Here is a 24737-nt window from a genome sequence, read left to right as displayed (position 1 = left end):
AGGGAGCCGTGTGTGCGCGGGCAGTGCATGTGTAAGAGTCGCGTGTGAGGAGGCGATGGCGCCTGTGAGCAGGGTGTGCGTGTGAGGACGCGTGTGTGAGGGGAGGTGTGCGTGTGGGGGTGTGGGGGCGAGGACGCGGGTGTGGGTGAGGCGTTTGCGCGTGTGACGTGCATGTGTGAGGAGGTGCGCGTGTGAGGGGGGAGGAGGCCGCACGCAAGAAGAGGGTGTGCGCGTGAGGGGGACGTGCGTGAGGACTGTGTGCACAGTCGTGTGAGGAGGCGATCGCGCATAGGAGGGGGGTGTGCGCGAGGACACGTGGGTGGGAGGAGGTGCGCGTGTGAGGGGGGAGGAGGCCGCACGCAAGAAGAGGGTGTGCGCGTGAGGGGGACGTGCGTGAGGACTGTGTGTGCACAGTCGTGTGAGGAGGCGATCGCGCATAGGAGGGTGTGCGCGAGGACACGTGGGTGAGACGTTTGCGCGTGTGAGGGGTGGTGCACGTGTGAGGAGGGTGCACGTGTGAGGAGGGTGCACGTATGGAGAGGGTGCGCGCATGAGAGGGGTGTGCGCGTGCGGAGTTGTACTCGTGGGGGGAGATGCGCACGTGAGGAGCAGTGCGCGTGTGAACTTGGGGGGAGGGGTGTGTGAGGCCGCACACGAGTGAGGGGAGGCGCTTGTGGGTGTGTAGGCGCAGGAGGGGGCGGGGCGGGGGCCAGGGAGGAGGGGGCGCTAGGACAGGAGGGGGAGGGGGGCAGGTGGCCCAGAGGGGAGGTGATTCTGAGGACGGGGGGGGGGGGGGGGGGGGCAGGGGTGGGAGCTGCACAGATAGAGGCGGGGAGACAAGGCTGAGAGCAAAGGCGGGGGGGAGAGGAGGACGCGCACTGGGGAAGGGGCCTCTGAAGAGCCGTCAGGGCGTGGTGACTCGGGATCCCCTGGGGTGATGCCAACGGGGATGTCCGGAGATGGGGTTACAGAGTAGGAGCGGTGGGCATTGTGGTGCCGGAGAGACGAGGTCCCGAGCCCAGGTGATTGGATTCTTTCAAGGACAAGAAAATGTGGTGTTTGGAGGGACACCGTCTAGAATGGGGAGAGTTAAAGGAAAGGGGGTTATTTTGAGACAAGTGAAATAATTGAGGTGAGTGGTAACCAGGCTCAGAAATGAGAGAGAGTCAAGAATTCTTGGAGAAACGGATTTTGCAGAGGGATAAACTACGTGATTGAGAGGAAGTGTCCATGCCCCTTCCAGGCAGCGGGTTGAGTCTGCGTGTCATGCTTCAGGATTGATGTCCAGGTAAGGGCTGGGAATTTCCTCTTTCAACCAAAAAGTATGGAAAATTATCACCTCTTTTTCTTGTGTTAACAGCCTGTTATGGCAAGGACTTCAGATCTGTGGATCCCTGCATTTGGGTGTATTTCTCTCATATATTTTTTTCTTGCTCTCTTTAGAGTGTGAACATGGCTACGCCTCAACGTTCCCCTCTATGCCGAGCCCCCGGCTGCAGCATTCAAAGCCCCCGCGGAGGCTGAGCCGGGCGCAGAAACACAGCAGCGGGAGCAGCAACACCAGCACTGCCAACAGGTGGGAGTTTTAGGAAGGACAGCTGGAGGGAGGAAGCCCCCCCCCCCCCCCCCCCCCCCCCCGCTGACCTTGGGGCAACACTGAATAGCCAAATGGACCTCAGTTTTCTTTTTTTTTTTTTTTCTATCCTCACCCGAGGACATTTTTCCATTTTCTGTTCAGGTAGAGTGGGAGGGAGAGAGAGGAACAGAGAGAGAGAGAGAAACATCGATGTGAAGGGACACATCGAGTGGCTGCCACCCTCACGGCCAACCGGGGCCGGGGACAAACTGCAACCGAAGTACGTGCCCTTAGCGGGAACCGAACCCGGGTCTCTCAGGACCACAGGCCGACACTCTAACCGCTGAGCCAAACCGGCCAGGGCTGGACCTCAGTTTTCTAATACCAAGACTGGGGCAACACTGAACAGCCAAATGGGTTCTTTTGCCACCACCCGTAGGGGTTTGGCCCTTTTAAGATAATAAAGTCTAGGCCCAGCGGTTAGAGCGTCGGCCCGCGGATCAGAGAGTCCTGGGTTTGGTTCCCGCTAAGGGCACGTACCTCGGTTGCGGTTTGTCCCCAGCCCTGGTTGAGGCTGTGTGGGTGGCAACCACTCGATGTGTCTCTTCACATCGATGTTTCTCTCTCTCTTCCTCTCTTTCCCTCCCGCTCTATCTGAAGATAAATGCAAAAAAGAAAAAAGAAAACAGGAAAGTCTAGGAATCATAACCTGTGTGGAAATGAAGGAATAGAATCTGGAAAGACAACCAAAGAAGTTCTTGCTAGGATTATTAAGTGGAGAGGTCTATAATTTCTAGGGAAAGTAGGTTGAGAGACTTTGTAGCATATGTACATGCATGCAACTACATGCTAAAAGTAATCTTGGGCCAGCTTTAAACTTGGATGATCCAAGAAGAATTTTTAAAAATCAAGAAATATCTCAGGCAGGATAGAAAGCAGAATTAAGGTTTTTATTAAAGGAACAACTATTGTCACGTAGAGTAGGAAGTTAGTGGGCATGGTCTGTTTGTTGCTTAGGGATGAAAGGGAAGGCCATGCTATGAAAGTTTTGCCTCTTATTTAATGATAAGATTGAATTTGTAAGGGAGCTTTTAAAGCAAAAATATTTTTAAAAGGAAAGATGCTTATTCTTTATTCAGAACAGGTCACTAGAAAATGCTTGTCTGGATGTGCTCAGACACAGTTGAGTTCCATTTTTTAAAAATAATTTTGGTAGTGTCTGGCTGTCTCTTCAGTATTTTTGTTCCAGAGGGCCAATGAATTTTAAGGATTCATCTCATGAAATTTTCAAAAAGCTGTCTTCAAAGAAAATTAACAGATGATGCCTTTTCCATTGATGAGAGGAATTGAGACCTTTCCCCCTGATTCCCAAAGCTTTGTCTAGATAATGTAAACATTCATTTTGGAGAAGCTTAGAGCAATCTCTGGTAGCTTGAAGGCTTTGGAGAACTCCAGACAGGTAGTTGGGTAGTCACGTCGGTAGGCAGCAGGACTAGGGGCTCTTAGTACTTGATGCAGAAAACCTGAAGCTCCTGTAGATGACAGAGCTCAAAAGGTTAGATATTCCTATTCTGCATTTATGACATCACTGAAGCAAAACTAGGATTCTCTCTTCTCCCTTTGACTCATAAAGCTGCATGTTTCTTTTTTTGGCCTTTTTTCTCCTTCAAGACTATTCTCTATTTTTAAAATGTAATTTAAAAATAATTAACCATAAGCTTTATATGCCATATTTATGTTTATCTGTGGGTCTAGAGGGTTTATTATTCCCTAAGTAGGTTTGAGATGAAAATTTGTAGTATAATACGCATTTTAAAAATTAAGTATAAAAAAAATAAAATGCAATAAAATAAAATAAAATAAAAAATTAAGTATAAATTTTCTTTCTCTTCAGTTTCTCTGGTTAAGGTATCAGCAATTAAGACCTATATTCCGGAATTTATGGGTTTTTCAATCCATGTGTGGATTTTTAAAAAATTATTTTTTAATTGTGGAGATCTGGGAAGAGTATCAACTAGGACACCAGACCTGGGTTCTGTCATGCTACAAGTATTTATTGAGTCTTTTTTATCTTCTAGAAATCAGGTATATGATCTCACTGCATTTTCTCTCTGTCACTTAACATTCTTGTTTTTAAAATAAGAAAGAAAGACCACTTACCTTTTGAGACTACATGGACGGACCTGGAGAGTTAATACGCTAAGCAAAATAAACCAGTCAGAGAAAGACAAGTATCATATGGTCTCACTTATTTGTGGAATATATTGAACAGAATAAGTTGTCGAACAACATAGATCCAGAGACATGGAAGTAGGGAACAGACTGACAAACCACAGAAGGAAGGGGGTTGGGAGGCAGGAGGAGATAAACCAAAGAACTTATATGCATATGTGCATAACTAATGGACACAGACAACAGTGCAGTGAAGGTAGGGAAGTAGTGGGAGTGGAGAGGGAGGTGTCAATGAGGGGAAAAAAGGAGGGACAACTGTAATACTTTCAACAATAAAGATAAATAAAAAATAATAGGAATAAAAATAAGATAAGGGGATAGACTACATACTCCCTAAGGTCCTTTCTTCCCTCAAGTTCTGACACTGATTTATTGACAGTATTAGAGATCAGTTACTCTATTAGTTATTCACTATACCACCCCATCATTGCAGACGTGACATTTTATTAACAACTCAAAGATTACAGAGACATAAATAAATGTGCATTTCTAGATTTTACCAATTATGTTACAGGTCATTAATAAGTCTTTGTCATCTTTTGACTCATACTTTGATCAGCTTGGGGTTTTGACTAAGTGATGTTTCTCTTTCTTGTTAGGATTCTACTAGTGTGTGGGACCATGGTGCTAATTACTGTGTGTTTTAACATAGCATGTCAGAAATTTTGTAAAACTATAAGCATACTATTTTCTTACAGTACCTAAGGGAAAATATATGTACATTGGACCACCTAAGACTAAGGAAGGTAACTTTTCATGGGAATCTAAGTAGAGAGAGAAATAGATTTTAGAATATACTATCTCAAAGTTCACTCATGTGTGGGATTTAAGCTAGGGCCTATAGATAAAAATTAGTATGTTAAACTGAAACACTAGAAATTATTCCTCCTTACTGTAAAAAAAATATCTGCTTCATGAAGTAGGGGAGCCAAGGATCAAATTCCAATACTTGGAAAAATATTGTTAGTTTATTTGTAAGTGGAAACTGTAGGCTTCTTGTTAACTTTAAGCCTATTACTGGATTTAATAAAAATTTTATTATACTGGTTACATACAGCCAAAAGAAAGAAGATGTAAAAATTTTCCATTTATTAGTAATCTGAAACAAGGAAAGAAATAGAGTTAATGAATGTATATGTCTTATTTTCCTGATTAAAAAGCTACCTATGTGGAAGTTGCTGTTCCTTTATTCATTTTGAACATTGATCTTGGATGTCATAAAATGACCTTTGTTTCCTTGATACGGTAGCATCTTTATTTATTTATTTATTTATCCTCATCCGAGGACATTTTTGCATTCATTTTCAGATAGAGCAGGAGGGAGAGAAGGGGGGAGAGAGAGAGCGAGAAACATCGATGTGAGAGAGACACATCGACTGGTTGCCACCTACACAACCCCAACCAGGGCCGGGGACAAACTGGAACCAAGATACGTGCCCTTAGCGGGAACTGAACCCGAGACTCTCTGGTCCGAAAGCCGATGCTCTAACTGCTGAGTAAAACCGGCCAGGGCTGAGAGCATCTTTAAGATATAATGTTGGTTGACTTTTTTCCTCTACTACTCTCAGGTATAATAAGATATTCCTGATATAAAATGTTATTTTATAAATTTATGTTGCTAGTTGACTTATAATATTATAAATTCCTATTCCTCCTTTCCTCCAAGTCTTGAAATCTTATTTTCACAGAAGTACAAAGGAGAGAAAATAAGTGACATAATATGATGTTATAAGCTTGTACCTCAAAAATCCCAGTAGCCCTGGCCGGTTTGGCTCAGCGGTTAGAGAGCATCGGCCTGCGGTCGGGAGAGACCTGGGTTCGGTTCCCGTTAAGGGCACGTACCTCAGTTGTGGTTTGTCCCCGGCCCTGGTTGGGTCATGTGGGTGGCAACCACTCGATGTGTCCCTTTCACATCGATGTTTCTCTCTCTCTCTCCCCCTCCCACTCTATCTGAACAAAATATCGAAAAAATGTCATCGGGTGAGGATAAAAAAAAAAATCCCAGTAATTTTATCATTTAGGATCCTTCTAACTGATATTTGGGATCTATAATATATAATTATTTTTAAAATATATGTTCGATTTTACTGTATTCTTGATCATGGCCTTCTGGCGCACTTCCTGAAATCATCCTTGCTAAGATGTTACTTACTGCTATTAGAGAACCTGGCTACAATCGCGATCAGGCTCATTGAGGAGCATCAGATAAGCTCAAATTCCCAGATTCTTTATGGTTTTGTCTCACAACTGAAAAAAATCTCAAGATCTGTCATCTTTAAAACACTACTAACCTCACTCTATGTGGCTTCAGTGTGTAACACTGATTTCCTCCTAAGTATCTCTTTAATATGCCTTCTATCTTCATTACTACCCTCCTAGTCTAAGATACCATCATCTCTTACCTGGACAACTACCCGGCATCTCTGCAACCACTCTTACCCCAAATATAATTCTGATGAATTATATTGGCTGGCCTTCTTTCAATTTCTTCAACATACCATGTTTCCTTCTATCTTTTTGCACATACTCTGTTCTCTGCTGGTAATAATTTTTCTTCCCCTTTTGCCAAGTTATCTTTGCCTAATAACACTCTTACTTCCACTCAATCAAAACTTCTTCAGGAAAACATTTCCCCACCTGCCAAAGTAAATGAGATGTTCATCTACCTCAAGGCACCCTTATTTTTCCTTTTTACAGTTTGTAAAAATATAGTTATCTGATTGTTTGATTAATCCATAGCTCATTTGTTGGACTAAACTCCATGAAGGCAGGAATTGGATCTCTTCTACTTAAAGATTTATCCCCAGTACTTATCACAGTGCCCTGAATACAGTAGAAGTTTCTTAAAGAGTAGAAAGTTTTAAAACTCCAGTTATACTGTTTTAAGTTGTAACCAACTTTCTCCTTTGTGCTGGGTACCATATTAGACTTAGGAAGGAGAAATATGGAAGAATATGCAACTCTTGCTTCAGCAGACTCTTTGATTACTTTGTAGTCTAAAATATTAATGATAATACATTTGGAAAGGAAAACAATATATGATATTTGAAGAATAAAAATCTTCAAACTACCAGTTCTACAGAACGCTACAGTTAAAGAATACTTACTGTCATCCTATGTCAGCGGTTCTCAACCTGTAGGTCGTGACCCCTTTGGGGGTCAAACGACCCTTTCACGGGGGTCACCTGAAACCATCAGAAAACACATGTTTCCGATAGCGATTCATAACAGTAGCAAAATTACAGTTATGAAGTAGCAACAAAAATAATTTTATGGTTGGGGGTCACCACAACATGAGGAACTGTATTAAAGGGTCGCGGCATTAGAAAGGTTGAGAACCACTGTCCTATGTCATGAAAATAAAATATCAAAACTTGTGTATGCAAAGAACCATGTGTCTGTCAAGTATTGGTATGTATCTGTGACATATGTATAGTAATTGCATTAGTTTAAAGTGATCTAGAAAGTAGTACCAATTTATATTTGAATTTCAAGCTGATGAAAAACTTCTTTCTAATATCTTCTGGATACTAAAGAATCTCATAACAGCAGCAGTATTTCAGTTCCACCTATTAAGATTGAGGACACTAAAAAACAAAACAACTTTCCTTTTCCTTTTGCTTATATGGCATTAGTTTAACATTTTTTCAGCTACAGAATAATGAAATGTTTTAGTCTTATTTTTTTATTTTTTTTATTTATTTTTTATTTTTATTTTTTATCCTCACCCGAGGACATTTTTCCATTTTTTGTTCATGTAGAGTGGGAGGGAGAGAGAGGAACAGAGAGAGAGAGAGAAACATCGACGTGAAAGGGACACATCGAGTGGCTGCCACCCGCACAACCGACCAGGGCCGGGAACAAACTGCAACCGAGGTACGCGCCCTTAGCGGGAACCGAACCCGGGTCTCTCAGGACCGCAGGCCGACGCTCCAACTGCTGAGCCAGACCAGCCAGGGCTTTTAGTCTTATTTTATAGGAAGTGAATACACTGTTATATTTTCAGCTTTATATCTTTTTTGGCTGTCTTATTTATGGATTATTAGTGGGGTTTTCTTGGGGGGGGGCAGTAATGGTGAATTCTTTTTCTAGGATAGTTGTAGAATTTTTTCCTAGTGAAAGTAATATGAGACTTGTTATATCTACTGTTTTTAATTATCTTTTTTTTTTTTATTTTGCATTTTTACAAATACCTTTAATGTCTGGCTTAATAGAAGATAGCTGGATTTTATATCTGCTTCTGCATTTAATTTGTTATAGTATCTTCTGTTTTTATTCTTAAGTATGTACCAATTTGTTCACAGAGTAATTGGATAAAGCCTTATTATTTTTTGTGAAGTTTCTTTCTACTATTCTGTGTTTTTCAAATTTTCTATATTAATAAAGAGTTTCTGGGTCTTTGTCTAATAGAAAAGTCCCAAAGTTTTAGGACAGAAATGGAGATTAGTGGCATTTAAACTCTTAATGATGTTAGTATTGTTCTTCAGTATTTTCCGAATATTGAGTGATTAACACATCCTATGTGATGTTCTGTGATATTTTGTCTTCCACTAAAATTGAGTTTAAATGAAAAATTCTCAAAAATTACTGATATATCTCACTCTAAACAAACTCAGACTTTCCATTAAATGCTTCATTGAAGCATAAGTTTGCTGTTGCTGGGTTACTTAAAGATATAGTCCTCTGTGGTAGTATCTTTTGAAGGAGACTTAAATGATCATGCCTTGTAAGTTAGTAGAATAACTGCTTCTGTTCCTATTTGATGAGAGGCCTTTTGCCAGAATATTAAATATATGATGTGGAAGATCACAAATCATAGAAAGGGAATTCAAGATTTCATCCCATATAGTTCTCTGCTTTATGAAGGTAACATATTCTTACCTATTTTATGATCAAGCTGGATTTTAAGTAGTTATACACCATTCTAACTAGGCAAGACTGTTGACCTGAAGAAAGCTCTCTCTTCTAAATTTCTCCTTACAAATGAAACAGCATTGCCTCATTTTGGATATAGCATAATTATTTGTCATTTCTTAAGTGAAGACAGTTTTCCAGTTAGTAATCTAATCAAAGAGGTTGGATGGTATGATTGGATAAAATATATTGCTAGACTCCATTTTTGGTCAATAGTACTTATGTAACTTAAGCTTGCATATTTTTTGCTAGATTGTTTTTATTTTTTATTTTGGCTTTCTACATTTTTAAATACTAGAAGACTTTTTCCCCGTGTGTATGTGTGTTTGTGTGTATCATCTTTATTACCATCTAATAAAGGAAACACATGTTATCAAGTAAACATAAAATATATTATTTCAAATTGTGATGAGCTTAATATAGGGAAAATAGAAGATTCTATGAGGGATATAACAGAGAACCTGATCGAGTCTGATAGATGATCTCAGGGTTGAACCTTTTGCAATCTTGGTTTCACTTATCCTGAACATTTTTTCATGTTCACAAACATCTGTCAAATCATTTTTAACTACAGCATGGTATTCTTTTTCATGTATGTTCCATAATTTGTTAAACCAATCATCCATTAATGGCATTTAAGTTTAATTTTAGATTTTTTTTTTTTTCATTCCAAACAGCGCTACTATGAACATTTTTGTACAGATACCTTTGTGCATTTATCCACTTAGATCCTTAGGATAAACATGAAGAACTAGAATATTGAGGTTAAAAGGGTAGAATCCATCTTCAATAATAATAATAACAACAACAACAACACCTTGCATGTAATATACTACTTGTGTATAAAGTTCTTTTACATACATTTATTATCTTATTTGAATTTCAGAGCAATGTTATGAGGTAAAATAGACCTCCCACTCTTCTGACCAACTAGCTTCAAGTTTGGGGGTTCCCAAAATTCCCTCAGGTTCAGTAGTTCATTAGAACTACTCACAGGACTCAGGAAAATGCTATACTTATGATTACAAGTTTTATATAAATAATATAAATCAAGACCAGCCAAATGAAGAGACATATAGAGTGAAGTCTGGGATAGTTCTAGACATGCAGCTTCTGTGTCTTCTCCTTATGGAATCAGGATGCATTACCCTCCTGGCACATTGATGTATTCACCAACCAGGAAGCTCACTAGAGCCTCAGATTCCAAAGATTTTATTTCATTATCATTATGTAGACACAATTGATTGAATCATTGGTCATGTGATTGAACTTGATCTCTAATCTCTTCTCCCTGGAGGTTAGGAGGTTGGGCTGATATCAGTGGCTCAAAGCCCCAAACTTCTAATCACATGGTTGTTCTTTTTGGCATGGTCAGCCACCAATGTGAGTCATTTCCTTAGCATAAACTCAAGTTCAGTCTAAGGGCCAACTATGAATAATGGAGACACTACTATAACTTGGGAAGGTCTTAGGTTTTAGAAGTTCTGTCTCAGGAAGTCGAGGCAAAGACCAGACAAATTCTTTATGGTTAAACTGATACTTTCCATACATTGTTGGGTTCAATTTGCTAACATTCTGTTAAGGATTTTTATGTCTATGTTCATGAGGGATAGTAGTCTTTGTTGTTATTTTTTCCAATGTAGTTTCTTTGTCAGGTTTTTGGTATCAGGGCAGTAATACTGTCTTCAAAATGAATTGGGAAATGTTCCCTCTTTATTTTTTGAAAGATTTTCTGTAAGATTAGTATTATTCCTTAAATGCTTGGTAAAATTTATCAATGGAAACCTCTGGGCCTGGAGTTTTCTTTGTGGGAAGGTTTTTTTTTATTACAAGTTTAATTTCTTTAATAGATACAAGTATATTCAGGGCTTTTAATTCTTCTTGAGTCAGTTTTAATATATATTTTTAAGAATTTGTCCATTTCATCTAAGTTGTTGAATTTATTGGCATAGAGTTATTCATAATATTCTCCTATAATCCTTTTAATGTGTGTAGGATCTGTAGTGCTGTGCCCTCTTTCACTCTTGATACTGGTTATTTTTTGTAGATATTAGTAATTTTTGTCTTTTTTCTTCGTCAGTCTTAGAAGAAGTTTATCAGTTTTGCTGATTTTTTAAAAAGTCAGCTTTCAGGTTTATTGATAATCTCTATTGTTTCCTGTTTTCTGTTTTGTTCACTCCTGTTCTTGGCATTATTATTTCTTTCCTCTACTTCAGAGTTTCTCATCCTCAGCACTATTGACATTTTGGACCAGATAATTCTGTTTTGAGCATCATAAGATGTTTAGAAGCATCCCTGGCCTCTCCTTACAAAATGCCAGTAGCAAGCAGCTTCCTAGTTGTGATCATCAAAAATGTCTCTACATATAACCAAATGTCTTCGGGTGGGCAAAATAGCCCACAGTTGAGAACCATTGCTTAGCTTCTTTTGGTTCATTTTGTTTCTTTTTCTAGCTTCTAAAGGTAGAATCTTAGATCATTGATTTTGGGCTCCTCCCAGCAGCAACCTAAGACTTTAAAGCTAAACATATTTCTCTAAACACCGCTTTAGCTACATCCAACAAATTTGTTATGTTATGTTTTCATTATTTTTCAATTCAGGATATTTTCTAATTTCTCTGCAATTCATTCTTTGATTTGTGACACATCTTCCAAATAGTGATTTTTTTTCTAGTTATGTTATTGTTATTGATTTAATTTAATTTCATTGTGCTTAGAAAACACTCTGTATGATTTTCGTGCTTATAAATTTATTGAAAATTATGTTTTACAAAGTGCATAACTTAGGGATATTTATGTAATATGCCAAAGAATTTGTCAGAGACTCAAATTAGGGTGTTTGCTATAATTGAAAATGCATTGATTTTTACAGAATTCAGTTTATATGTAATTTTTTCATTTTTCCCATTTATTGAAAGTGTACATATAGAAAAGTGTACAAATCTTAAGTGTACAGTTTGATGAGTTTTCACAAAGGTGAAGAAATAAAGTATTATAGATTCTTCTTAGAAGCTTTTCTCTTGACTCTTTCCAGTCACTGTCACCCGCCTCCCTGACTTGATAAAAAATTAAATTTGCCAGTTTTGAACTTTATATGGAGTTAAGCAGTATGTGTTTTTGTGTATATGTCTTCTTTGACCCAACATTATATTGAAATTGTGAGGATTCATCCATGTTATTGCATAATAGTTATTCATTCTCAGTGCTCTATATAGTATTACATTATATTAATATGTCACAATTTATTCATTCTACTATTGATGAATATTTGAGTTATTTCAGTTTGGGGCTAGTGAAAAGAATGAGCATTCTTTTGTGCGACCTTTGGTGAACATATATGTGTATATTAGTTTGGTATATGCCTGTAAGTGGAAATGCTTAGTCATAAGGTATGCATATATTCAGCTTTGATATGTAAGTTTTAAGGAAAAATTTATTGTAGATTTTGTTAAGCATTCTTTTAGACACTTGCTTTTTTGTGGTCTTAGTTATTGTGGTGGTGATGTGTTTTTGTTATGCAACAAATTTCTTATGATGCATTTTTTTCAAAAACTCTGCAATATTCAAAAAGTATTTTATTTCCCAAATATATATGAATGTATTTATAATTGTATACTTATATTACTGTACTAATATTTTATAAATACAAGATAAAGTTTAAGAAGAATAAATATAAATACAATTTTTACTCTTCCACTAATTCTTTTTAACGTCCTTCAAGGTATATACTTTGCAGACCCTTTCTCTAATGTAGGTGAAGTTTTCTGTTTTTCTTGCCCTTTGAGTATGTGTATATGAAGTATAAGCTTTAGGATACAATGAAGAGATATTCATTTAGCTTCATAGAATGTGTTCTTTTCATTGTGTGGAAAGCAACATCTATTAGGCACTTTAGGTTAGAAAGTAAGTGAAACAAATGTTAATAAATTGGGAGTTGGCTCATTGATTCAACAAAGATAGAGGTCTTTTATTTTGCTAGAAGTGAAAATTAATTCTGGGAATGGGGGCTTTTATTTTCCTTCTATGGGGGCACTGCTCTTATTTTGTGCAGTTTCAACTCTATACTTCATTTTATTGACTGCCAGTAAACTGCACCCTAAAGAATTAAAATTTTATGTATTAGAGAGGTATTGTAGTCAATGAAAAGTCACAGATCTGATTGAGATAATGACTCCTAGTCAAATAGGGAATGCACTAGTGTGTCTCTTACAAGGATGTTATTTGTGAAAAAGATTGCCTGTGATTCAGTGGTAAAATGATAGAAATGTCATTCTCTCTGTCCTTGAAAGTGGTTAAGCATTCAGAGTAAGGATGTCTGAAAGAAAGACAGTTCATTAGGGTTTGCTCTCAGAGGTGCATTTTATTTGGAGAAGAAGAGTAGGTTAACCAGATGGATTATTCAGAACATTTTAACCTTACCGGGAATCGATTATAGTTGGATATTTCAGTGGCACATTATTGGAAGGGCTTGGTTGGACACATAGGCTCAGAGGAGCAAAGTGCCAGTATATGGTAAGTTCAGTTACTCATTTGTTCCCAGCACAATTTGGATTGTGATTATCTGTGTGTACATATAGTTAGGTGTCTTTCTCTCTATCATACTCCAAAACTTGTACTATCCTCACAGCTGATTAAATAATGAAAATACCGATCTTTTTTTTTCAGTTTCTTTTTTCATCATTATGGTTGTTTGTTTATTTCTAGGCTAATTCCAGGTGTTATTGAGAACCTGTTCATTTGCCCCATGTAGTATACTTAATACTTAATAATGCTTATTACTAAAAATAAGAATATTTGCAGTGGCTAACATTTACCAAATACTTATTACATGCTAGATGCTTTTACATATTTTTCTGTAATTCTCACAGTAACCCAGCCAAGGCATGTGATTTTTATTCCAATTTTACAAATGAGGAAACTGTTAATCAGAGAGGTTAGAATTTGTCCAAAGTTACGCAGTTAGTGTAAGAGAGTTAATATTTAAACTTACAATTTTTTCCCCTAACACCATGGGTCTGTATGACCTACATTGTTGTTCTATGGTTTTGCTTTAGACTTCACAGCTCTTCTTGTTTGCTTCTGCTATCCTTTCCACTTGGAATGTCCTGGTCCTACCAGGTCCAGTCTCCACTAGTAGCACATGTACTCATCATTTAAGCCCCATACTAAATCCCACCTTTTTCTGAAGTTTTCCTGGATAGCCACATTTGGAAGTAAACTCTGCCTCCTTTAAATCCCCACAACACTTTGTACCTTTCTTCATATATTTATTTTGCCTTGAGTTATTATTTCTATACATATTTTACTTTACCAACTAGAAACTATCTTTGTTCCTCACAGCCTAAGACAGCCTTGAACATTTAAGATACTCAGGCAAAAAACAGCCATCAAAATAAGAGTGAACACCACTAATGCATTTTTAAAAAATTTGAAGAACATGGCAATATGATAAAGATTTGTGCATATGTGATCATTTTTGCTTCTTGGTACCTGGAAATTTTGCTTAATTTTACTAGTGGTATAACTAGATATGGCATGCATTTCTTAGTTTGGTGAAAAGCTTCATATTTTTAGTTATCATTTGATATTTATATTTTTCATTTTTTTTAAATATGTTTTTATTAGAGAGAGAGGGAGGGAGGGAGAGAGAGAAACATCGATCGGCTGCCTCCTGCACATCCCCCACTGGAGATCGAGCCCACAACCTGGACATGTGCCCTGACCTGCAATCGAACTGGGACCTCTCAGTCCATGGGACGATGCTCAATCCACTGAGCCACACTAGCTGGGCTTATGTTTTTTTAGATAGAAGATAAATAATAAAGAAGTCTGAGAGAGGTGGGAAGAACCTGCTGTTTTAATTTTATTCACAGAAGGGGGTCAGATTATGTTAATAATTGGCTCTATATAATATTGGAATTCAACAGTTGGTTATCTTTGGGTATATTGTCTTTTGTCTTTATGGACATATATGGGATTGCTGAACTGTTTAGAATAGGTTAATGGTACATAGTCTACTTCTCTCTAAATAGATTGTTTCCATTTATAACTTACTCTAGTATTTCATTGTTTTTATTTTACTTGTTCTAAGTCATCTTCTCAGATAATGGCAATTAACCCAAAACTTACTAAGAGGGGAGTGGGGAATTTATTATTCAAATTTTGAATGTTTTTTGTTTCAAATCTCTTTAAATATGCCTTTTTTCTCTTCTAACTTATTGATTTACTTTGACATTTCAGTCAAACAAAAAAGAACTTAAAACTTTCATAAACACCTATATGATAGAGATTTAGTTGTAATATAATTTATTTATTGGGTTTTAAATTCTTGAATTTCTGTTAGACTCAAAGTTCTGACTATGTTTTTATCGTTTCTTCCATCTGAATTGTACATATTCTTGCCTTCAATTTGGCTGAACTCTCAAAGGATGCTAAGATTCTATTTTTTTACCTCCTTTGAGGGAGAAGTCCTTTTATTAAGATAATCTATTGAAAATGAACATTAGCCCTGGCCAGTTTGGCTCAGCAGTTAGGGCATCGTCCTTCAGACCGAAGGGTGGCGGGTCCTGGTCCTGGTCAGGGGTTGTGCAGGAAGCAACCAATCGATGTCTCTCTCTCCCTCCCTCCCTTCCTCTCTATATAAAAATCAATGGAAAAATATCCTTGGGTGAGGATTAACAAGAAAGAAAAGAAATGAACATTGGGCTTTTTCATCCTATGTCACTTGGACCTTATGAAACTGCCAAGAAAGCAAAAGGTGAACAGGAGACAGTAACTCAGAGAGGCCTTATGGCTCTTGATAAGACAGTGCGTAAAATATCCACAAAATTATGAGATTGACAGAAACAGAAACACTCTTATTTTTAAAATTTAGAAATTTGATTATTAAACATCCGTTGGAAAAATAGATTAATCAGTAATATAATATTCTGAAGGCATTTGACATTAACCAGAATATACTATATTAAATGGTTAAAGTTTTAGTTCTGGTGACAAGAACTTAAATTCTCCTTTATAAAATTACTATTATTGTTAATGTTAAATTATTGTAAAAGTAATACAGGTTCATTCAAGAGAACTAGTATAACATAGTTCTAATAGTAGCTAAATTTAGAGTTTGTTATATTTTGCTGTTCAATGTAAACTTGTTTATTCCTCCTAACAGTAATATGAGGCAGTAGTAGTATTTTTCTTAGTTCATAGATGAGGAAACTGAGCACAGAAAATAAAGGGACTTTAGCAAGGCCGTACAATATTTGAATCCAGACATTCTGGCCATAGAGTCTGTGCCTTTTTTTTTTTTGTATTTATCTTCAGATAGAGCGGGAGGGCGAGAGGAAGGAAGAGAGAGAGAGAAACATCGATGCGAGAGAGACAGAGACATATCGAGTGGTTGCCACCCACACGACCCCAACCAGGGCTGGGGACAAACTGCAACCGAGGTACGTGCCCTCAGCAGAAACTGAACCCGGGCCTTTCTCATCCACAGGCTGACACTCTAACCGCTGAGTTAAACTGGCCAGGGCGAGTCTGGGCTCTTAACCTCTTCTTCAGTATTGCTTGTCACCAGGTGGTTAAGAACTTGGGCTTTGGAGTAAGAAAGACCTAGGCTTAAATCTTGGCTGTTACTTATACTCTTGGGATAAGAGCATCTCTCTTGACCTCTCTGAACCTCAGTAATCTTGTTTATAAAACAAGGGCTGTTTGGGGGCTAAAATGAGATAAAGTATGTTAACTGTGTGGCACATTCTTTCGCAGACACTGTGCTTCTTCAGTAGATGGTATTGTTATAACAAATACTGATAAGTAAAACAAAAAAGTCACAAAAAGAAAAAACCATTGTTAACATTTTGAGGTATATCCTCCCAGTCTTTTAAAAATGTGTTCCTTGATTTTATTGATATATCTTCTATTTATGTTATTTTTCTTATTTTTATAACTTTTTCTTGTTTATATTTTACACAAAAGGCAGAAAGTCTTAAATTTGTCTGTATCACCTAGCAGTAAGGCAAGGCTGTTTCACCCTCTATGCTAGCCAAAATTTTTTCTCCCCATGTTTAGGAGTAAGTAAAGATGGAAGAGGACATAGAAGTACATACACTTTATTTCTCTTTTTAAACAAAAATGAGATTGTATTTGAATTAAATTTTCTGATACAATATCTACAAATCAACAAAATGTGGAATGCTAGAAATAGACAAATGAATATGTGCTTATATTAACTTTATTAAAAAACAATTAAATTCCTGTTTCAGATACTGAAAACTGAATGAACAGTCCTAATGAATGTAGTTTATTTCTTCTTGATGAGTGAGATTATAGAATTCTGATCATATATTACATGCTAAATAAATTCACTGAATGAGGTATAGCAATAACTAAACTAATCCCCCTTTCTGTAGCCTTAGCAACAAAACATGGCTAATGCTCCTTTTTTTTTTTCTTTTCCTTATAGGTCTACACACAATGAGCTGGAAAAGAATCGGTGAGTCAGTGATGTAGCTATCATTTATGTTTAAAAAGCAAACTGAACATTTTACCTGTGAAAATAATGTAATAATGCATATGTAGTTATATATACATATTTAATACTTTTATTGATTTTTAGAGAGAGAGGAACAGAGAGGGAGAGAGAGAGAGAGAGAGAGAAAGAGCGATGGGAGAGTGGAACATTGATCAGCTACCTCTTGCATGCCCTCTACCAGGCATTGAGCCTATAACCTTAGCCATGTGCCCTGACCTGGAATCGAACCTGCAATCTTTTGGTGCATAGGCAATGCCCAACCAACTGAGCCACACCAGCCAGGGCTGTAGTTATATATTTAAAAAAAAAAAAGTATAGCGTATCATGATTCTAATATATATGTATTCCCTCCCAAAAATGACTTAAATAGTAAGCTTATACTATCCAAACTAGAAATATATTTTTAAGTTTATTTGAATTTTGAGTTATGGTATAGCCTTCTTTATTTCTGTCTCTGAAAACAGGTATATTGTGATAAAGTTATGGCTTAAATATAGTCTTGCTAAAGGATTAGGTTCCTGTAGTGTCACTAATACATATTATGACAAATTGTAGAACATTGAATTTCTCTTTCTTTGCAGTTTATTCATTTATTCATGCAACAAATCTTTATCAAGCATGAACTGTATGTCAGTGCCAGACGGGCATAATGCTTTACATAGAAAATATAAGAATTCATAAGATAGCTTTTTTTCCCTTAAGGACAGACAGGCAGGTAATTAGAATTCTATGTAGTGTGAACCCTGGCCAGTTTGGCTCAGCGATTAGAGCTTCAGTCCTCAGATGGAAGAGCCGCAGGTTCAATTCCAGTCAAGGCGCATATTTTATTCGCTGTTTGGTCCCAGCCCTGGTTGGGACCTTCCCTTCACTCTCTCTGGGAAAATATCCTCAGATGAGGATTAATGAAAAAAAAAGAATATTTCATTTGCCCAGCCAGTGTGGCTCAATGGATTGACCGTCATCCCATGGACTGAAAGGTCCTGGTTTGATTCCTGGTCAGGTCACACGCCCAGGTTGCAGGCTCAAACCCCTTTAGGGGGCGTGCAGGAGGCAACCAATTGATGTTCCTCTCTCACATCGATGTTTATATTTGTCCCTTTCTCCCTCTCTCTAAAAAATCAATTAAAAAAAGAAAAAGCATATTTAAAATTCTATGTAAGGTGATAAATATGGTAATGGAGAAGCAGAGGGTGCTGAGAGATTATTTTAGAGGGTCACCTGATTCTTTTTTGAGGGAGTCTTGGAAGGCTCTACAAAGGCCTTCTGTATATTCAAGAAACTGCAAGGGGTTCAATATGTGTATAAAAGATTGTATCATGAGGCAAGCCAGGCCAGAGGTTTAACAGCTATGCTGAAGAGTTTGGACTTTTTCTAAAAGCAACAGGGGGCAGTCGAATGATTTTAACATGGGTTGTCATATGCTCCAGTTTGTATTTTAGAAAGATCACTTTGGCTGCAGTGTGAAGAATTGGTTGATGGGGAGAAGGGATCTCAGAGACAAAAACACTCCTGGAGGCTATTGGGAGCTTCCATGGTAAGAGATGATGAGGGCCATTGGACATAGAAGTAGATAGAATAAAGAGACAGTATGGAGTAGAATCAATAGAACCTGTTGATTGTTTGCTATGGAAGGTTAAGTTTTAGGTGGTATTACTATTTACTGAGAAAAGAAATATAGGAAGAGGACAAGTTTGAGAGAGAAGATGAGGATTGTACAAATATTCTCTCTTTGATAGGGATTAGATTAGTAACTAACAAATTGGAATTGCCTGCACCAGTCATTTTTGACAAAAAAGATCTCTGTGACCTTCAACTTTTGTCCTGCGTATTTTCTTTTAAAATAGATGGGACCTTACAGATTGACAAGCCTAACTGCCTCACTGCAGATGAATTTAAATGTCAAATTCTCTTGAACAGGCTTAGCATAGTCCTCCAAGCTGACTTAGTGGCTTTTACCACTTTGTTTGCACTGTGCTCTGTTCATATCTCCTACTGTAAACTTAATCAGGTAGTATTATCTATTCATATGTCTCTTTCTGCCAAATGACTGAGTGCCTCAAAGGCAGGGATTCTGTTTTGTTCAGTTTTTGTTTTGTTCAAATTTTGTCCTTAGTCTCTATCATTTGATTCATGTATAGTAGATGATGGCTTCAATACTGAGTGAAGGATAAAAGTGGAGCGAAGTTCAGTCAAAGACGTTTGCTAGTTTGTGGCAAAGCAGTTTGGCAGGAAACCTTTAATTTTAAAGAATCTCTTTTCTGCCTGGCCGGTGTGGCTCAGTGGATTGAGTGATGTCCCATGGACTGAGAGGTCCCAGTTCAATTCCTGGTCATGGCACATGCCGGGATTTCAGGCTTGATCCCCGGTGGGGCGTGTGCAGGAGGCAGCCGATTGATGTGTCTCTCTCACGTTGATGTTTCTCTCTCTCCCTCACACTCTATCTGAAGATAAATGGAAAAATATCCTTGGGTGAGGATTTAAAAAAAAAAAACAGTCTCTTTTCTGCCTTATATTATGGCTAGGTAAAACACAGCACAAAGACCAAGAAATAACAGCACAGAGGATTTGACAAAGAAAACCTTACACTGAACTTGAAATTAGAGCACAGAATATATTTGGGGCCACATGTTTTAAATACTTGAATGTGGTCCTTGAGAGACCCTCATTGGAAACCTGGAAAATACGTTTAAAAAAATAAAACCACAACAACAAAAAAACACTGGCGTAAAGAGACTTTTCAGTAATCTGTTTGGAATGGAGCTCTTTAAATCTTTGAGTAAACTTTAATGCATTCTGCATATCAATTCTGACTTACTGATAACTTTGATATACCCTGTAAATTGTTTAATCTAGTAGTGTCTGTCTGTGGCACTGTGTAACATGTGTGGCTTTTATTACCTGGACAGTATACAATCTCCAGAGTCTCCAGTGAAGGCTTTTTGTTCTCATCTTATTTACTTAGGTCTAAGGCTTTCTGGTTGGTTTCCTACCCTACCTCACTTAAGGCATGGCTCCCTCATCCTCTTCTGTCCTCTTCTCATAGTCCTAGATAGCTTTTATTTCTCAAATTATTTCTTCCCCTCTCTCCCTTCTTCCCTTTATCCCACCACCCCTCCCTTTCTTCCTTAAGGCTTAATTAAAAGGCAATATAGAATTAACCTTTCCAAGATGAATTTGTTTTTAAAGGAGTATTGATCAACATAAATAAATCTTATTTATGGGAATATGTCATAGAGTGAGTGTCAAAGGAAGAATCCAATTTAATAACCTGTATTTCACTTCTGAAAAGTTACCAGCTTGTGATAAGGCAAAAAACAAACATATTGGTAGATATAGGATGATTTAAGGGAGGGGGGTATTTTAGCCAAATTTGCGAGAAGCCAGATATAACAAATTTTTTAAAAATTTAAGCCTGTATTTTATTACATTTGTAAGCCCCCACCTAGTTCTATTTAACAATTATTTTTTCCCAAGGCACTGTTTTTATTTGACATTTTAAATTAAAAATGTTAACCTAGCTTTGGCATCCTTTAAAATAAATAGAATTTTGGCTTTACCTTTCATTTGCTTTTGAGGGTGAGCTCATATGAGGAAAGTAATTAATTACCAAAAGGGCAATTTGATTTTTGTCTTCATTCTGAAAATATATTCCTGAAGTAATTCATATTCTTGAAAATTTGCCAATTTACATATATATTGATGTCAGAAGTTGTATGTTTGTTTTTGTTTCTTTTTTAGCTTGGTTCTAAAATCTTGCATATCAAGCTCCTTTGAGTTAGTGTTTTCTACTGGGACAGTGCAGTGAGAATTAGAGTAGATAGTTTTAAACTGTTAGTGAACAACAGAATAATTCCAGGTAGCTCTCTTAACAAAGCCTCAAGATCGTTGAAGCCCTGGGTCTGTCCTTGAGGAGACAATAGCCAACAAATGTTTAGGTTAATATTCCCAGATCTCAGAAAGAAGCCTAATGATGGAGATTTGGGGTCTTGTTGGCCCAGAGTAGGTTGTTCTGGTCCACAATTACTCCAAAATGCCTATAGCCCATTAGGGAGTTTTAGAAAGTTTCAGGACTAATAAATTCAGATTCTTTTTTGGATAAGTCCTGGGGGGCTTATTTCTGCCCCAAACCCTGACAGTACACTGAGCTGTCAGCATTTGTTTCTTGTCTACTTACCCTGTCTCCCCTAGACCCATAACAGGTTATAACAGACTAGTAGGTGAAGGTAAAAGGGAAGCAGAATACATTGAGATGTTGTGCATTCCCCAGAAACCTGTATGAATCATCTCATGGGAAAATGAATGAATCTTTGAGATTTAAGAAATAAGAATTTACATTAGCTTATCTTATGTGTTGGGTCCTTTGCCAGAGTAGAAACAGTACAGATTTTAGATTGCCTTATTGCTTTTTTATTTTATTAAATCAAAATTACTGTTGATGTTTTTGAAAGAACAACAACTTTAACAGGACTTTAATGGTCAAGAACCTTAGTGCTGATGGCAGGAGAGACCATCCAACCTTAATAACTATCATTCCATTGAAACAAAAGGCTCACTCTTATTGCAACTTTGGCATTAGGATATTATATAATACACTAAAATAAAGACAGGTGATTTTGTAAAGGGGAACACTTTACCTGATGGAGTTTATGCTTCACTTGTGAGGTCTTCATTCTTTTCTCATTCCATGAGTTGAAAATGGTAAACATTTTTATGAAGTCAAGATTGATATACACTTGGACACTAGAATATCATAAATAATTTCAACTTTTTTCTGTTAGAATTTTTAATGTATTAGTTATATTTAACTTAATGGTTTAGACATGATAATGAATATAGTATTTTTTTTCTAAATTATCTACATGTCCCCATTTAATGTGAAAATATTGAGAAAGTGGTTGTTTTAGTCCATCTTATCTTAGAACAACATGTAAGAGTAAATCTTTGTGACTATGGGTAAGGCAGTGGTTTTTTAGTACATCATCTGACTATTTAGGATTCCTTGGCAGGAGGAACATAACTGGTTTTAGTTGCATATTTTGGGTGCTTGTATAACATTTGTTTAAAAAGAACATATACTTTTCTATATAGTGTGCACATACTAGGAAAAAATGTACATTTGTTAGGAGGGAAAAACAAATGGCAGGAGTGGTTTGGCAGAACTTGTATTAAAAACAAGTTATAGGGCTAAGGAAACTAAACCTTTATTGTAGGTTTGATATATATAACTATAGCTGGATCAAAATCTACAGTTTTGAATTGGGTCTGATAATTATGGAAAGTTTAGTCAAAAGCTCTTATTAACCTTGGTTTATTACTAAGGTACAAATCTCAGTCTGAAAATACTTTATAATAACTTCCTTAGCCTGATAAACAGCATTTATGAAAAACCCACAGCTAATATCATACTTAATGATAAAAGACTGAATGCTTTTCCCTAAGATCAGAAACAAGACTAGGATGTCTTCTCTCATGATTTCTCCTCAACTGTACTGGAGGTTCTAGCCAGGGCAACTAGGCAAGAGGAAGAAATAAAAGGTATCCAGATTTGAAGGGTAGAAGTAAAATATTTCTGTTTGCAGATATCATAGTCTTATATATAGAAAAATCCTAAGGAATCCACAAAAAACTATTAGAGCTTATAAACAAATTTAGCAAAATTGTAGTGTTCCGGATTGACACACAAAAACCAGTTGTGTTTCTATACACCAGCAATGAATTTAAGAAAACAATTCCATTTACAACAGCATCCAGAAGAATAAGATACATAGGAATAAATTTAACCAAGGAGGTGAGAGATTTGTACACTGAAAATTACTAGCCCTGGCCAGGTAGCTCACTTGGTTAGAGCATGATCCCAACACACCAAGGTTGCAGGTTTGATTCCCAGTCAGGGCACATACAAGAATCAACCAATGAATGCCTAAATAAGTGGAAAACAAATGGATATTTTTTATTTTATCTCTCTCTCCCTTCCTCTCTCTCTCTAAAATCAATCAATAAATAAAGTAAAAAAAAAGAAAGAAAATCATAACCCTGGTCAGTTTGGCTCAGCTGTTAGAGCATCGGCCCAAGGACCAAAGAGTTGCAGGTTCAGTTCTGGTCAAGGGCACGTACCTCGGTTGCAGTTCGGTCCCCAGCCCTGGTCCAGGTGGTGCAGGAGGCAAACAATTGATATGTCTCTCTCGCATCAGTGTTTCTGTCTCTCTCCCTCTCTACCTCTCACTCTATCTGAAGATAAATGGAAAAATACCCTCAGGTGAGGTTTTTAAAAAAATTACAAAACACTGTTTAAAGAAAGTAAAGAAGACATCCTGTGTTCATGGATTGGAAGAGTTAATATTGTTAAAATGGCAATACTCCCCATATTGATATACAGATTCAATGCAAGCCCCATCAAAATCCCAGGTTTCTATTTAGCAGCAATTAACAACTGATCCTAAAGTTTAAATAGAGAAATACAAGATACTCAGAATAGCCAAAATAATCTTGAAAAGAACAAAGTTGGAAGATTCATTTGTTCCAATTTCAAAAGTTACTACAAAGCTATGTAATCAAGACAGTGTGATAACAGCCTAAGAATAGTCTTATAACTCAGTGGAATAGAGTCCAGAGCTAATCCCTCAAATTTAGGGTCAGTTAATTTTCAACAAGGCATTAAGACAATTGAGTGTATTTTCAACAAATGGTGCTTACACAACTTTGCAAAATAATGAAGTGAGATCCCTACCTCATACCATATACAAAAATTAACTCAAAAATGAATCACAGGCCTGAATTAAAGAGCTAAAACTATAAAATTCTTAGAAAAAAATATGAAAGTAGATCTTTGTGACTTTGGGCTAAGCTACGGTTTCTTACATATGACACCAAAAGCACAAGCAACAAAAGAAAAAATAGATACATTAGACTTTATCAAAATTGAAAACCTTTGTGTTTCAAAGGACACAATCAAAAAAGTGAAAACAAATTACAGAATAGGTGAAAATACTTGCAGAACATATATCTAATAGGACACATGTATTCAGAATATATAAATAACTCTTAAAACTAAATGATAAAAAGACAACCCAATATAAAAACAGGCAAAGAGCCCTGGCCAGTGTGACTTAGTTGGTTGAGCATTATCCTGTGCACTGAAAGGTCTCCGGTTTGATTCCTGATCAAGGCTCCATGCCCAGGTTGCAGGTTCGGTCCCTGGTCAGGGTGCATATGGGAGGCAACTGATTGATGTTTTTCTCTCACATCGATGTTTCTCTCTCCCTCTCCCTTCCTCTCTCTCTCAAATCAGTTAAAAATAAATAAAAATAAAAACAGGCAAAGATTTGACTAGATATGTCTCCAAAGAAAATATACAAAGGGCCAATAAATCCATGAAAAGAGGCTCAGCATCAGTACTCATTAGGAAAATGCAAATCAAAACTACAAGATATCACTTCATACTCACTAAAATGGCTAACTGTGTTGCTCACCAACTTTGTGGTCATCCATTCAC

At 37.2% G+C, this 24737-nt stretch overlaps 1 protein-coding gene across 2 annotated transcripts in view; it reads left to right on the top strand.

Annotated features, from left to right (window-relative positions):
* The window catches only part of MXI1 (MAX interactor 1, dimerization protein), an 82701-nt gene that overhangs the window by 19108 nt on the left and 38856 nt on the right, over positions 1 to 24737 (top strand). For both annotated transcript variants that reach the window (XM_036265605.1, XM_036265606.1), the window contains exons 2-3: positions 1444 to 1576; positions 17177 to 17206. In XM_036265605.1, the coding sequence (XP_036121498.1) occupies positions 1444 to 1576; positions 17177 to 17206 (163 nt within the window). The remainder of the gene's footprint in view (positions 1 to 1443; positions 1577 to 17176; positions 17207 to 24737) is intronic.

This window comes from Molossus molossus, unplaced genomic scaffold (genome assembly GCF_014108415.1).
Source record: "Molossus molossus isolate mMolMol1 unplaced genomic scaffold, mMolMol1.p scaffold_m16_p_17, whole genome shotgun sequence".
Lineage (NCBI taxonomy): Eukaryota > Metazoa > Chordata > Mammalia > Chiroptera > Molossidae > Molossus > Molossus molossus.
This window is presented reverse-complemented; position numbering and strand designations above follow the sequence as displayed.